The sequence below is a fragment of the Centropristis striata genome, chromosome 1 (assembly GCF_030273125.1).
Source record: "Centropristis striata isolate RG_2023a ecotype Rhode Island chromosome 1, C.striata_1.0, whole genome shotgun sequence".
Lineage (NCBI taxonomy): Eukaryota > Metazoa > Chordata > Actinopteri > Perciformes > Serranidae > Centropristis > Centropristis striata.
The window spans coordinates 13305878-13322056 of record NC_081517.1 but is presented as its reverse complement, the minus strand read 5'-3'; the positions used below and the strand labels follow the sequence as shown (position 1 = coordinate 13322056).

The 16179-nt window shown below is 37.2% G+C and overlaps 1 protein-coding gene across 4 annotated transcripts in view; it reads left to right on the top strand.

The window, feature by feature from the left end:
* usp34 (ubiquitin specific peptidase 34) overlaps positions 1-16179 on the top strand; it is an 82850-nt gene that overhangs the window by 39384 nt on the left and 27287 nt on the right. Inside the window, exons 26-48 of one of the 4 annotated variants that reach the window (XM_059331697.1) lie at positions 1059-1209; positions 1339-1439; positions 2153-2368; positions 2448-2573; positions 3528-3650; positions 4150-4233; positions 4405-4491; positions 5271-5471; positions 5557-5639; positions 5726-5766; positions 6615-6739; positions 7925-8077; positions 8818-8922; positions 9080-9135; positions 10154-10458; positions 11863-12026; positions 12131-12196; positions 13074-13220; positions 13731-13787; positions 14219-14296; positions 14393-14487; positions 14583-14755; positions 14883-15033. In XM_059331697.1, coding sequence (XP_059187680.1) covers positions 1059-1209; positions 1339-1439; positions 2153-2368; positions 2448-2573; positions 3528-3650; positions 4150-4233; positions 4405-4491; positions 5271-5471; positions 5557-5639; positions 5726-5766; positions 6615-6739; positions 7925-8077; positions 8818-8922; positions 9080-9135; positions 10154-10458; positions 11863-12026; positions 12131-12196; positions 13074-13220; positions 13731-13787; positions 14219-14296; positions 14393-14487; positions 14583-14755; positions 14883-15033 — 2888 coding nt within the window. Of the gene's footprint in view, positions 1-1058; positions 1210-1305; positions 1440-2152; positions 2369-2447; positions 2574-3527; positions 3651-4149; positions 4234-4404; positions 4492-5270; positions 5472-5556; positions 5640-5725; positions 5767-6614; positions 6740-7924; positions 8078-8817; positions 8923-9040; positions 9136-10153; positions 10459-11862; positions 12027-12130; positions 12197-13073; positions 13221-13730; positions 13788-14218; positions 14297-14392; positions 14488-14582; positions 14756-14882; positions 15034-16179 lie in introns of all 4 variants that reach the window. The other 3 variants (XM_059331680.1, XM_059331689.1, XM_059331673.1) reach the window with 3 other exon arrangements.

Below are 16179 nucleotides of genomic sequence, written 5' to 3'. Positions count from 1 at the left end.
ATATAAATAATAAAATAAAATGTAATAACAAAATAAAAAAGCTGTTTAAAAAAACTTTTAAAAAAACAACAGTAAATATAAATAGACATAAAATATAAAAAGAATATAAGAAAAAATAAAACCAGTAAATATAAAAAGACTTAAATATAATGAAATTAAAATGTAATAAAAACATTAAAAAGTTAAAGTAAGATAGATAAAATATAATGAAATAAAATGTCATAGCAAAATCTAAGAAGCAATAAAATATCCATTAAAAATAAACGCATTAAATATAAATAGGCATATAAAATATAATTAAATAAAAATGTAATAACAATTGAAGAAGCGATAAAAATATCCAATGAAAAGAGGAAATACAAAGACATATAAAATCTAAAAAATTAAAAAGTAATAAAAAATATATCTATAAAAATAAAGAAGTAAGATATATAAAATATAATGAAATAAAAATGTCATAACAAAATCAAAGAAGCAATAATAATATCCAGTAAAAATATAAATAAATACCTAAATAAATATTGAAATATATAAATAAATGTATAAATATAAATAGGCGTGTAAAATGTAATGAAATTATTCAATTATAATAACAATTGAAGCAATAAAAAAATACAAAATTAAAAAGTAAAGAATATATGAAACATGTAAGATATATAGAATAGAATCAAATAAAACTGTCAACAAAATCTAAGAAACAGTAAAATAATTATCATAATAAAAAGTAAAATAAATAGCAGCTAAATAGTCATGTTTGATGCTTATTGTGATTAAAATATTATTTTGAGAGCAAGTTGGAAATAAAGCTTGTATGCAAGTTAAACATAAGTGTTTATGTGCATATATAATGCATAAAATTCTGACAGTTGAAGTATTTTAGCAGCATGCTTTGCTGTCATAATATCCTGTAAACAGTTTCAACAAGTACATTTCCCTGTAGCTTTGATTGCAATTTAAATTAAATTTTGATACAAATATCCACCTGTTGCATGTGTAGATTTAGTGTTTAGTTTAAATTCTTTCGTCTGTGTTTACTATATTGTTGTTTTTTTCTGCAGATGACGATCGAGATGTACCCGAGCGACCAGGTGGCCGACCTGCGAGCTGAGGTGACCCACTGGTACGAGAACCTGCAGAAGGAGCAGATGAACCAGCAGGCTCAGCTGCAGGAGTTCGGACAGAGCGGCCGTCAGCCAGGAGACTTCCCAGGTCAGCTTCAGATCCTCCCCTCGTTACTGTTGACTCCCAAACATCCTGTCAGACTGCTGTCACACGTCTCTCCACGTTGTTTGCTGTTTTGAAAAGGCTGGTGTGTGACGTCTGTCTCGTCCCCTGCAGGAGGTTTGATGGGACCCGTCCGGATGATCTCATCAGGCCACGAGCTGACGACGGACTACGACGAGAAGACGCTGCACGAGCTTGGCTTCAAAGACATGCAGGTGACTGCCCACTTTCTCTCCTTATAGACATTTGACAGAGCAGTTTGTACTACAATAGTATAAAATATAATGAAATAAAAAAGTTAATCACAAAATATAAAGGCATTAACAAATATTTATTAACATAAAAACAGTAAATATAAAAAGACATAAAAAGTATAATGGAATAAACATGTAATAACAAAATTGAAAATGAATCAAAAATACCCCTAAAACTAAAGCAGTAAGATATATGAAATGTAATGAAATAAAAATGCGGTAGAAATATACATTAAAAATGAAAAAAAAAAAACATTAAGTATAAAAAGACAAAAAATATAATGACATAAACATTTAATAAAACATACAGGAAGCAATAACATATCAATTTAAAATAAAATCAGTAAAGGTAAAAAGTAAATACCTTCAAAATAAAATGTAGGAAAAAAAAAAAAATACCCAAATTAATTAAATAAATGTAAAGAATCGCTTTCAAAAGTATAATGAGATAAAAATTTCATAACATAATCTAAGAATTATTGTGCTGTTGCAATAGAGCTGCAGGATTTATAAACTGCAGTCAAAAAAAATGAGGCGACAATGGGTAAAATGAGAAAGGAGCAAAAAAAAAATATCCTGAAGTGTATTTCCAATCACCTGGACGCAAAAGTTTTGCAGTTGTGTTATAATTTGAGGTATAACTGATGTGGTGTTTGTCTGTTCTTTGATCCCAGATGGTGTTTGTGTCTCTGGGCGCTCCTCGGAGGGAGAGGAAGGGGGAGGGCGTGCAGCTGCCGGCCTCCTGCCTGCCTCCTCCCCAGAAGGAGCATATCCCAATGCTGCTGCTGCTGCAGGAGCCGCATCTCACCACGCTGTTCGACCTGCTGGAGATGCTGGCCTGCTTCAAACCGCCCAGCCCCAACACCGAGAAGCTCCACGAGAACCCCGAGGTGGGTGGGACTGACGGAGGAAACCCGTAACTCACCACTGCATTGTTCGGTTCATGTATTCATTTTTGTGTGTGTGCAGAGTGCGCGCTGTGAGGAGCTTCACCTCCACGCAGAGAATCTGTCCCGTCGGGTTTGGGAGCTGCTGATGCTGCTGCCTACGTGTCCCAAGATGCTTCAGGCCTTCCAGAACATCTCAGACGACACGGTCAGTCACCAAAATAACTTTCAAGAGTTAAAGGCAGAAAAATTAGGTTTAGTTCAAGTCCTAAACATGCAGGAAGAGATGGAGAGTACATCTGAACTGCAGTTAAATCACCTGAAGGACTTTTCAGATATGACTAAAGTTACATATTTACACACTGACTGGAAAACTAGGAATTTTAAAACAATGGGAATTTTTAATTTTGTGTATGTTCATAATAAAGAAAAACACTAAATATAAAAAATATTTAAAATATATACAGAATGAGAAGAATATATATATATATATATATATATATATATATATATTCTTCTCATAATGTAATACAGTATAATTTCCATTCAAAAAGAAAAACACTAAATATAAAAGATGTTTAAAATATACACAAAATGAGAAAATGTATATATAATTAAATAAAATGTAATAACAAAATATAAAAGCAGTGGAAATATACATAAAAATGAAAAAAAAAAACGGTAAATAAAAGATTAAATAATTATATAATAAAAAATATAAGAAGCAATAACATAGAATCCATTCAAAATAAAATCAGTAAATATAAAAAGTAAATACCTATAAAAGAAGAAATAAAAAAAAGGTTTTTCTCAATAGATATATTGATATGGAAATGTAAAAATAAATGTGGAAATAAATAAATGAGAATGAGAAAAAACACATAATAATAATAATTTATTTCTATGTATTTTTTATTTATTTCTATGTATTTTTTTTTTATTTTTACTTTTATTAATTTATTTCTCCTACTCAATGTAATTTTTGTCATTCATAAAAAAATAAATTATATTTACTCACAACGGCATTTGACAGAAGACTAAATAATAACTTAACAAAAATTAATATTACACTGCGGTTACAAATTCAAATAGCTCTGTTTGTCGGCCAGAGAGTGAGTTACTGATGGTGTGTGTGTTTTTGTCATTGTGTGTGTGTGTGTAGAACGGCGAGGGTCTGTGCTGGAAAGAGTTGCTGAGGATTAAAAGTCCTCACAAGCTGCTATACGCTCTGGAGATCATCGAGGCGCTCGGCAAACCCAACCGACGTATCCATCGAGAGTCCACCGTGAGGAAAACACTCTTTACACATGTTTATTAATTTAAAAAAGACGTGTCTACATGTATTTCACATTTGTTTTGAAGTTTTCATGGCTTTTTACAATGTGAAGGCAGAATAAGCAGGAATGTCTATTTTCTAAAAAAAAAATTATGTTTTCGGAATTAATTGTAAGCACTTTGTCAGCCATTTATAGTGTTTAATGTACATGAACAACATCAACACAAACATCATTATTATTAACACAAGGAATTTTAGCAAGTCAGTCATTGATACTGATATATTAGTGATAGTGATTAGTGGTATGATGAATGTTGGTGATCTGATAATACCTCTTACTTCGCACTAGTTTCAGGTTTCATGAACATCAGGCCAGTAGTTTTTTAAGTAATCCTGCTGACAAACAGACAAACAAACCAACAAAACTAAACCAAATACAAACCGAGGAGGCAGACATGTATATTATATATTAACTAATAACAATTGCTCATTGTGTGTGTGTGTTCAGGGCAGCTACAGCGATCTGTATCCAGACTCCGACGACTCCAGTGAGGATCAGATAGAAAACAGCAAGAACACCTGGAGCTGCAAGGTGAACATCCGTGACTGTGACACTACTACACATAAATACCTTTTGTTTAAGGCTTTATTTTTTTTTCCTCTTTTACTGTCTTCCAAATGTCAGTAGTTGTTTAAGATGTAAATAAAACCACAGTATACAGAAGTTAAAGTTGGATTCTGTGTTATTCTTTCTGTCCTCCAGTTTGTTTCGTCTGGAGGCCTCCAGCTGCTCCTGGAGATCTTCAACTCGGGCATCCTGGAGCCCAAAGACCAGGAGTCCTGGACCGTGGTGAGAGGGAAAACATTGATTGAATTCTTGTCTTTGAGCATTTGAAAGAAGGATGTTGCAATGTTGCCAACTAAGTGACTTTGTAGCTACTTTGTAGCAACTTTTTTCAAAAAAGCGTCTCAGGACAAATCTAGTGACTTTTTCTAGTGTTATTGGAGACTACCGTAGTTCCTATTCATGTTAACGAGCACCGGGGGCTTCCGACTGCCCGTCCCTCATCCCAAAGCACTCACAACCGGCCCAGTCCTCCCGCAGCAGCCCCTCCCAGCTGCAGCCAGAACCGGAGATGTAAACCCTCCTCGTCCAGTCTGCAAATGAATCCTGCATGCATGAAGTCGCTGCTGACTTGCTTATACAGTCATGGAAAAAATTATTAGACCACCCTTGTTTTCTCTAATACCTTGTTCATTTTAATGCCTGCTACAATTAAAGGTGCATTTGTTTGGACAAATATAATGATGGCAACAAAAATAGCTGATAAGAGTTAAATATAAGAGCTGATATCTAGACATTTGGTTTTCTTGATAATGATTTTGGTTATTATCAAGAAATTCTCACTCCTACAGCGTCCATTTCAATTACAGGCACATGCTAATGATGCAAACTAGGTGATGATCATTTAGCAACTTTTAGGATAGCCAATAACTACTTTCCTTACTGAGGAGTTGGAAGCACTGGGATGTTGCTGAGTTTCATATTGTTCCCTCTCGTCTCCTCCTCCTCCTCCTCCTCCTCCTCCTCCTCCTCCTCCTCCTCCTCCTCCTCCTCCTCCTCCTCAGTGGCTGCTGGACTGCCTGGCCTGCCTGCTGAAGCTGATCTGCCAGTTTGCGGTCGACCCCGCAGACCTGGACCTGGCCTACCACGATGTCTTCTCCTGGTCTGGGCTCGCCGACAGCCAGCGCAAGCGGGCGTGGCCGGGCAAATCCCGCAAGTCCACGGTGGAGCACGGGAAGGGCCTGCACATCCCCCGGCTGACTGAGGTAACTGTTCCACCAGCAGCAGACACTTGATTATCTCAAACTCTCTGGGATCTGACCGTCACCTGATCCGTCTGTTGGTTCACAGGTGTTCCTCAGCCTCGTTCAGGGCACCAACCTCATCCAGCGTTTGATCAACGTGGCCTACACCTACGACAACCTCGCACACAGGTGACTAAATACAGCAGGAGCTCAAATATTCTTCTGGTATTTAAATATTTCAAATATTATTTACATGTTGTATTTCTGTTCGACAGAGTTCTCAAGGCTCAGTCTGACCACAGGTCTCGTCATGAAGGTGAGAATATTTATGAGGCATATTTCCACACAGTGATGAAATTCTGAAGAAAAAAGGGGGGGAAAGCATGCAGAATAAAGGATAAAGAAACCTCAACATCTATCACCCCAAAACAAATAGATTTAAACAATAGATTTTATATATATATATATATATATATATATTTACACAAAATTAAATTTAAATGTAATAACAAAAAATAAAATTTATAAAAAAAATCCCTAAAAATAAAGAATACAGATATATAAAATATAATGAAATAAAAATGCAATAACAAAATCAAAGGAGCAATACAAATATCCAGTAAAATGAGGAAATGTAAAGACACATAAAATATACAAAATTAAAAAGTAATACAAAATAAAGTAATATTATATATAAAATATAATGCAATAAAAATGTCTAAAATCTAAGAAGCAATAAAAAAAAAAAACATCTGCTAAATAATCATGTTTAATGCTTGTTGTGATGAAAATATGAATTTTTAGGGAAATTCGGAAATAATGAAAAGCTGTTATGCATGTTTAATAAAAAGTCGTTAATTATGTGCATAAACATCACAGTGTCAACAAATTAATATCCCTGTAGCTTTGAATTCAATCTTTCAAGTCAAAGTTTATTTAAATTTTGATGCAAATATCCACCTGTTGCATGTGTAGATTTGGTGTTTAGTCTCTAAACTAAACTGGGAAAAAAACATGCAGAATAAAGGAAAACAAACCTCAACTCTCACCCCAAAACAAATCCAATAAAAACAACAAAAACAGATCAGATGCAGCTCAATGAAACAGTCTGGCCTGTTATATTTGGCAGTGTCATGACGGTGATGTTCCTGTTTTTCTCTCCAGTGACTCACTACTCCATGTGGCTGCTGGTGAGCTGGGCTCACTGCTCCTCCACAGTAAAGTCCAGTCTAGCCGACAGCGACCACCTCCACGACTGGCTGAAGAAACTCACCCTGCTGGTGCCCGAGGTGAGCCGGTCCACACATACACACGTCCCTCACAAGTTTATAGTGACAGTAGTGGTTGGTCGTTCAAAGCACAAACAATGTTGGATTCAGTTCTGGCAGGCTTCAGAATGAATGAACCAAATACAGTGACTTAAAGTTCTTATCATGCAAAGTTATTTTGGTACATTGAAGTTTCATAAAGATTTTGCTTATATGGCAAAGTTGTCAGAGGAGACACAAGTCTTGTTCCTCTAATACAAGCACACCTGAGTATCAGGTTTATGCTATAAGTTTATGGTTGCCTCCTGCGCAGGAACGTGAAAAAGCATTATTACAGTAACCAAGTAAATACAAATCCTGCAGACAGCTCCACAGTGTGGGGAGTGTACGTAGCAGGATTTTGGATTTGTCGTCCTATCTCGCGCTCTAATTTTGCTCCGATACCGCTCACACCTTGAGTTTAAAGCAGCACGACCCCGATACAGAAATAAATTATTTATTTTTGGTAAACTATGGTTTGTGGCTATCAGATTCATCTGAATGCCTGGCCAGGGTTACGAGTTTATGAATTATATCTACAGTGCAGCTTTTTTATTTCTTTTTTGCAGCAAGCGGTGAGCAATTTGAATGGAGCTTTTTGTTATCTATCTATTGAATTGCAACTCATAAGGTAATTTCACAATTCTGCCGTTTTTTTTTTTTACAAAATTATTCATGAAAAATTGACAAAAACTAAATTTGAAACAATCACAAACTTATTTCCAGTGTGAAATGCTAATGTTAAGAATAAAACAAATGTAAAATAGAAAGCAGATGGCAAATAGAATAAATAGATAATAAACAAATGCCATTATAAACAATATACATTTCAGCAACTTTCAGCACAGCTTCATGAATTAGGAGTGGAAAGTCTTGCTGCTCTTCTCCGTGCAAAAAAATAGAATTTATCGTGAGTGATATCACAAGAAATCAAATAAGCAAAATGTTGAACAATTCCTTTCAATCGGGCATTACTTTTTCATGACTAGGGAGCGTTTGATTTGTTGAACACAAGCCCCAAATCGATTTGAGACGTGCGATGAAGTTCAGACTGAGCTCATATTCTGCTAAACCTTCATGTGATCTTACCTGGAAGTCAAGTTAAAGTTAGAGGAATTGGAAAACAAGCAGTTTGTTGTCTGACGTGTTGTTGTTGTTGTTTTGCAGCCGGCTGTGAGGCACGAGGCGTGTAACGGCCTCTACAAGCTCTCTCTGTCGGGTCTGGAGGGCGGAGAGTCCATCAACAGGTCCTTCCTGCTGCTCGCCGCCTCCACGCTCCTCAAGTTCCTGCCTGACGCACAGGCCCTCAAACCGCTCAGGGTGAGTCTCACACACAAGAATACAAAGAAATACAAGAAACTCATCTGCAGGCTACACTCTGTGTCAGAAGTCCTCCGGGACGATGATCTGACTCAATTTGAGCTTTGCTACAGTGAATCTAGTTTGTTTCTGAGAGACATCGTCCCTCTGATGGGATTAATGTGGAAAGACACTGGGACAAAACCTGTGGAGTTTTATGTTTCTGTAAACAAACAATAGCCCAGATGTAAATGTGTTGTGTAAAATATATGTGTATAAATACGTTAAACTCAACAGGTTACATTTTAACGATTTTATTGTGATTTCAAGTATTTTGCGATATTATTTGTGATACAATATATTGCGATTTAACTGTTTAACTGCATTTTATATCAAATAAAATTCTCAGTGTATTCATCTCACTTCAGTCTTTATATTTCTCCACAATGTTGGTCACAGACTGACCAACAAAGTATTCAGTCAAACTGAACTGAACTGATTCCTAAAAGTAAGCCTGATACTGACGCTAAATAAATGCTAAATATCGATACTTGGAGACTATAAATCGATATAATATTGCCATGCTAAATATCGCAACACTATGCTGTATCGATTTTATTATTCACAGTTATGCTGCAGATTATTGGTTGTTACTTACTTGAGAGATCCAAACTGACTGATGTTGAGGATTCAGTCTATGAGGATGCTTTAGATTGTGTGTCCTTTGCTGTTTTTAAAAGGGGACTTTGTGTGTCCTGCAGGTGGAGGACTACGAGGAGGAGCCTCTGCTGAGGACGGGCTGTAAGGAATACTTCTGGCTGCTCTGCAAACTCATCGACAACATCCACGTTAAAGACGCCAGCCAGGTGGGAACCTTTAAATCCACAGTGCTGATGATCACACAGATCAGCTGACAGATTGTTTGTAGTATTGTTGTGATGTTTCATTGAGCTGCTGCTAGTGTTGATCTGTTTGAACTCACAGAAGGTCTCTCCCTCTCTGTCGCTGGCCGGCTCGATGCAGACCACGCTGCTGGACCTGGACGCTCTTGCCCGACACCTCGCCGACTGCATCAGGAGGTCAGAACACACAATATATATACAGTCTGCTGTATCTGAGCTCTGAGTTTGGTTTATTGAACGCCTGCACATGTTGCACCTTTTGAGTGCACATTATTTCTATTCTGAGGAGGTTTTTGCTGCTTAATCTTTCGGTTTATGGTTTGCTTTTTGTCAATGTCACCTGTTATATACACTAATGCAGGCTACACTCTGTGTCAGAAGTCCTCCGCAACGATGATCTGACTCAATTTGAGCTTTGCTACAGAGACACCAGTCTATTTCTGAGAGACATCGTCCCTCTGATGGGAATAATGTCGGAGATACTGGGACAAAACCTGTGTAGTTTTATTTATACCTGTTGTTATCCAGAATGAGACGGTGCATTTCAAGCCAGTCTTTCTAATAAAGCATGCAGAGGACTGTAAAGTCTTGATTTTGTCTGTAACCAAATTATTTTTGCATGTATGAACTTTTGTCAATGAAACAAAATCTCAGGAAACAGGGAAGCACACATTCAAAAGTGACAATCTGTGCCCAACTTTTCTTCCATCAAGCTTTACAAGCGGCTCTAAATAATAATAGCTTAAATTTATATAGCTCCTTTCAAGAAACCCAAAGACGCTTTACAATACAATACAGTCGAATGACTAAAAAAAACTTGGGCACTGATGACAGGTTGAGGGAGTTAATTGAGTCCGAATGCCTTTGTGAAGAGATGGAGCCTTTTAAAGTTTTTTGAAAATGTCCAAGGAGGAAGCATTTCAGGTTTAGGGCAGGAGAGAGTTGCAGAGGGTGGGGGCTGCAGAGCTGAAGGCACGAGCCCCAAAGCTTTTAAGTTTGGTGCGGGGGGCCATCCCCAGACCTGTCAGAGGACCTCAGGTTTGGGGGTGGTACGTAGGGGTGGAGGAGGTCAGTGAGATAGGAGGGGTAAGGTCGTGGAGGGATTTGTAGGTCAGAAATAATAAAATGTTTGAACTGTAGAGTGTTGGAAGATAAACCCGACCCTCCATGACCTCCGTGTCCCTCTCTCCTGCAGCCGTGAGATCCTGGACCAGCAGGACGGGACGATCGAGGACGACGGGCTCACCGGCCTCCTGCGTCTCGCCACCAGCGTCCTCAAACACAAGCCTCCCTTCAAGTTCTCCCGCGAGGGTCAGGAGTTCCTGCGAGACGTCCACAACCTGCTCTTCCTGCTGCCCAGCCTGGCCGACCGCGCTCAGCCCAAATGCAAGTCCCACGCCGCCCGGGCCGCCGCCTACGACCTGCTGGTGGAGACGGTGAAGGGCTCAGTGGAGAACTACCGGCTGCTCCACAACTGGGTCATGTCGCAGCACATGCAGGGTGAGCACGCCGGCGGCTGCACGCTGGGATTGGACAGGCTGTTACCGGGCAGATCAGGAAACAGATTTTCTGCCCGAGAAAACAAAAACTAAAAACACATTTTGTTAAAGTTTCCAACTTTAAAAGTTATTTAACATTTAGTTGAGGTCTGAAAGTCTTTATAACATCTTTAAAGTGCTATTTGCTTGTTTTTTAATGTAGGACAGAGAATTTATTGAAAAGTGCATGACCTCAAAATATTTTTTTCTCACTGTTAGTTATGTACCTGCTCAGCTCAACATGTTTCTTTTTTCAAATTATTATTATTATTATTATTATTATTATTATTATTATTATTATTATTATTATTAATTATTATTATTTCAGCCTACTGATTTCTTAAAAACATTTAGATTTAAAAAAAAAAAAAATCTATACTGATGAATAATTAATTGTAAATTAGGCAATATTTTAAGGGTAGATATTCAAGGCAGGTTATTCTGCACTTATAAATACTTTATAATTACTATAAATAAAAAATAGATTAATTTGAATCTGAAGGATTTACAATTTAAAAAAAAAACTTTCTGACTTCATTGCATTTAAATCCTTGCTGATTATTTTTTTTTTTACATTTTTACATTTTTGCTGTGCAGTACAATAGGTTTGTTTTTTCTCTGAATTAAGTTTATATTTACTTATTAAATAATAATCTTCATAGCAGTTTATTTGCAACCTTATTTCCATATTGGGAAAGTTTGACAAGAATGCAGTAAATATTGAGTTGTTTGATCACAGAAACAAAAATAACTGCTCTCAAATTCTAACTGTTATTATTATTATTATTATTATTATTGCCACCTGAAATAAAAGTAGATATTTTGGATTTGCAGTTTTACTTGAGAATAAATCTGTTAAGCTGCTTCAATTTTTTTGTCCACTAGGTGGCATGAAGAATTCAGAACAAAGCTGACAAACGCAGAACATCAGATTTTAATGTTTTTAACTATTTACACCCCCACAGAACAATATATTAATTTATCTAGAGTCGTTTTTCTGTCCTTCTGATCAATGCAATTCCAGTATTCACTTTATTATTAAAGTAGGACACTTGCAGGCTACACTCTGTGTCAGAAGTCCTCCGGGACGATGATCTGACTCAATTTGAGCTTTGCTACAGTGAATCCAGTCTGTTTCTCTGAGACATCGTTCCTCTGATTGGACTGATGCTGGAGACTCTGGGACAGCTGCAATAAACTGCACAGTAAAAATGCTTTAAAACTACAAAAAACAGCTAAAAAATATCTGAAAACCTGCAGAAAGAGTGACATCTCTGCAAACAAGCTTCTTTACATGACACATGCTATGAATTAATGTCAGAAATATTGATTCATGCATTAAACTTCTCTGATGTTCTTCCTTCAGCCTCTCACGCTCCGTATAAGTGGGACTACTGGCCCCACGATGACGTCCGGGCTGAGTGCCGCTTCGTGGGTCTGACTAACCTGGGAGCGACCTGTTATCTTGCCTCCACCATCCAGCAGCTCTACATGATCCCCGAGGCCCGCCAGGCCGTCTTCACTGCCAAGGTCAGTACCTGCAGGATGAACTAAGGGCACAGCATGCCCAGGAGAGCATCATTTACATTCAAAACAGTGTGTAGATCTCATACTGTGTGTCTGTGTCTGTGCAGTACGCGGAGGATATCAAACACAAGACCACGCTGCTGGAGCTGCAGAAGATGTTCACGTATCTCATGGTGAGATTTACATTTCTCTCTACTTTAGAGTTTAATGATCCCTCAACACATAGAAAATGATCTGCTTGGAACAATGACTTTCTGATATGTTTTTGTTTTTTCTCCACACAAAAAAAGTATAATTTTCACATAAAACTCACAAAACTTCACAAAACTTAAAAATGCATCTACTGAATGCTTATTTTGTTAATTTTTTATGCTGGACACAAGATTAGGCCTGTCATGATAATTACAATCTGGATTGATTGTATGATATTTGAACATGAGCAGAATAATAGTGTCTGAGCCTTATATCTCCTGTTGTGTTTCCTGCAGGTTTATTCCTTAATAATGTCAGCAACATATGATTTTTGACAAACAGCACGTTTTATTGACAGAACAGAATTAAAACTTAATTTCTGCTCTCCTTTTTTATTTGAGGAGATTTTAATATTTTTTTCACAGTCGTGTTAATATTCTGAATAACTTAAAGTTTTTCTATTAGTAAAAACTATGATCTTATATAATATTTTGCCAGCTACAGTGGTTAAGAGTGGAGAATGGATAGTGGAGTCCCAAAATCACACATGTTGGATCCATTTCTAGATCTTAACAAATATTTTCCCCTCATGTCAGAGCAGTATTTCTGCAGTTTATGATATGACCATAGACACTGAGTTAAGTTCCTATTTCAGTCTTACATTTTAGACACAGAGGAGAAAGTAATGGATTAAAAGAATGTCTTGGAATAGGAGATATATGCAATCTATGTACTACTCTAAACTGGGTTGCCATTGTATGAGTAAAGATTGATTTTTTTTTTTAAGCATAATCCGCAGGCAGTCTGAATCAGCCCGACATGTGTAACATCTTTCTACCTTCCTCTGTGTGCGTTCAGGAGAGCGAGAGGAAAGCGTACAACCCGCGGCCGTTCTGTAAAACCTACACGATGGACAAACAGCCGCTGAACACCGGGGAGCAGAAGGACATGACGGAGTTCTTCACAGACCTCATCACCAAGATAGAGGAGATGTCCCAGGAGCTGGTACACACACACACACACACACACACACACACCAGAACAATAAAACATTTTTTACTTAATTTTTACAACTCTGAACATTTTAAGGAAGATCTGGTATATCAAGAACTGCTGATTTAGCCAATTTATTTTTTGGATTTGTTATGATTTGGTTTGTTTTTTTTGATTTTGGAAATTAATTTTTATTCCTAAATTTTCCTGATTCCCTGATAATCATGTAGGTTGGTCATAAAACCACAAAAACACTGATATTTAAATTAATTAAAGTGTTATAGAGTTTAGAGTAAAAGAATAAAAGCACATGTGGAAAAAAGACACATGAATAACTTTACTACAAGTTAGAAATGAAATATTTATATACATATCATTTCTTATACATACTGATATTTATTACAGGTTTATATAAGGATATGGATGGATGGATGGATATTTATAGTTTTGCATCTTGACAAGTACAATTTTCAAATTAAAATGTGAACTTTATTAGTAAGTTTGTTTTGTTTGTTGTCACAGAAAAACACAGTGAAGACACTATTTGGAGGCGTCATCACCAACAATGTGGTTTCTCTGGTGAGTTTGATGAAATAAATGTGATTTCTTTTTTAATTATTTTTTTTAATGAGGAATATTTAACTTTAATATGAAGGTTAAAAATTTAGAAAATTTGGGTTAACTTTATCTCAAATATTCTGAGGAAGCTTCGAACACACCTCTTAGATTTTATTTTAAGACTTAACATTATTTATAATAAAATAAAAAGTCAAATAATTGTATTATGTGAGAATCAGTAAATAACTATTGGTGCTGCTCTCATGTTGAATTTACTGTAGCGTATAAATGATCATTTTTTTAATAACTTAATGCTAAATCAGAAGTTTGTTGACCATTACACAGGAAGTACATAGTTTATATCTTCAGTGCATTTTCCAGATTGAGTGCAGAAGTCAAAGTATCTTTGAGCTGTTTTTTTAAATTTGATTTCTTGACTGTTTGTGCTGCAGGACTGTGACCACGTCAGCCAGACTGCAGAGGAGTTCTACACGGTGCGGTGTCAGGTGGCCGACATGAAGAACATCTACGTGAGTGAAACACACAAACAGGTTTTATATTTTCAGCAAAGCCTTTTCACACTCTTCGAACATCATCGTCTTTGTGCTGCTGTTGCATTTATTCAGGAATCTCTGGATGAAGTGACCATTAAGGACACTCTGGAGGGAGACAACATGTACACGTGCTCCCAGTGCGGCAAGAAGGTCCGGGCGGAGAAAAGGTCCGTATGGTGACAAAAAGCATGAAAATAAATAGATAAAATAACCTCCCTTCATCACACCGTCTCACTATGTCCTGCGTCTTTTTCTCCTGCAGGGCGTGTTTCAAAAAGCTGCCCCGCATCCTGAGCTTCAACACCATGAGGTACACGTTCAACATGGTGACGATGATGAAGGAGAAGGTTAACACACACTTCTCCTTCCCGCTGCGCCTCGACATGACGCCCTACACCGAGGACTTTCTCATGGGCAAAGGAGAGCGCAAAGAGGGTTCGTCCAACAATCACAAAACACTGAATTCACAGAGAACGGATTACAGCTTCTTGTTGTATTTGTGCAGGTTTAGAGGCTGCAAAACCTGCACAGTCGTAACTTTTTTTCGTCTGTGTTTCTGCAGGTTTTCGGGAAGAGGGCGAGGCAAAGGTGACGGAGAGCTACGAGTACGACCTCATCGGGGTCACGGTGCACACGGGCACGGCTGACGGCGGCCATTACTACAGTTTCATCAGAGACATCATCAACCCGCACGCCTACAAGAACAACAAGTGGTGAGAGCAGAAAGAGCATGTTGAAGTGGAAATATTGGTGCTTCTCAAAGTCGAGGATGGGTCTTTCTTTAGTTTGAAGCAAACTTATCCATGCATATGCACCCTTTACTTATGAAACTCAACTTTTAAGGCTTTTAGGCCCCAATTGCTGAATCTTTTAATAAGAGTGAAGATTCAGCAACTGGATAAGTCGCTTCTCGTCTCATATTTATTCCGAAAACAGATTTTGCTGTGAAAGTGGAAAATAACTGAAAGTTTACTTGGATATGTTCCTTCTTTCCAACTTAGGGGGAAAAAATCGATATACAGTATAGTATCTCAATGTTTTGCATGGCATTATAATATCGATTCATGGCCGCCAAGTATCGATATTAAGCGTTCCGACAGCCTTCAGTATTTTCTGCGTTTTTTTTTCCTTGAGGCCGTAGTAGGCTCACTTTTTTTTTTTTTTAAGATATTTTTTGGCCATTTTTGGGCTGAGTGAAGGGGGAGACAGAGAGGAAGACATGCTGGAAAGGGTTCCGAGTCGGATTCGAACCCGGGCCGCCTGCTTACGAGGACAGTGCCTCCATGGTACACGCTCTACCAGGTGTGCAACCGGGAACACCCCGGGCTCACTTTTTAGGAATTAACTGGAGATACTGGTATCATATGAAACTAATTTTAGTTTAGATTCAAATTTTGTTTAATATTTATTCTCATTATTATTGATATATATATTGATAGGTCTTGCAGTGTTTCGGTTCATTTTGTATAAAATACTTTAAGATTAAGAGGTGAAAATGAAACATAAAAGTATGGTTTACACTTTGTATTACATTCATTTGAATCATTATTTCATTTTTTAGGGGAAAAATTAAAAGAAAATTGACCCAAAAGGTAAAAATGCAGCTTAAAAATCCTCTAAATGATCGACAGGTGGTCATTTTAAACTAGTATTTTCAGATATTTTTCAGATAAAAATTGTTCATTAGCTTCTTTAAATTTAGAGGTGAGGGAAAAAGATACGGTATAGTATTGCAATATTTTGCTTGGCGATATTATATCCATTCATGGCCGGCAAGTATCCATATTTAGTGTTCCGACGGCTCAGTGTCAGCATTTTCGCTCTTTAGGGTTTTTTTTCCAGAGGCTGTAGCAGGCTCA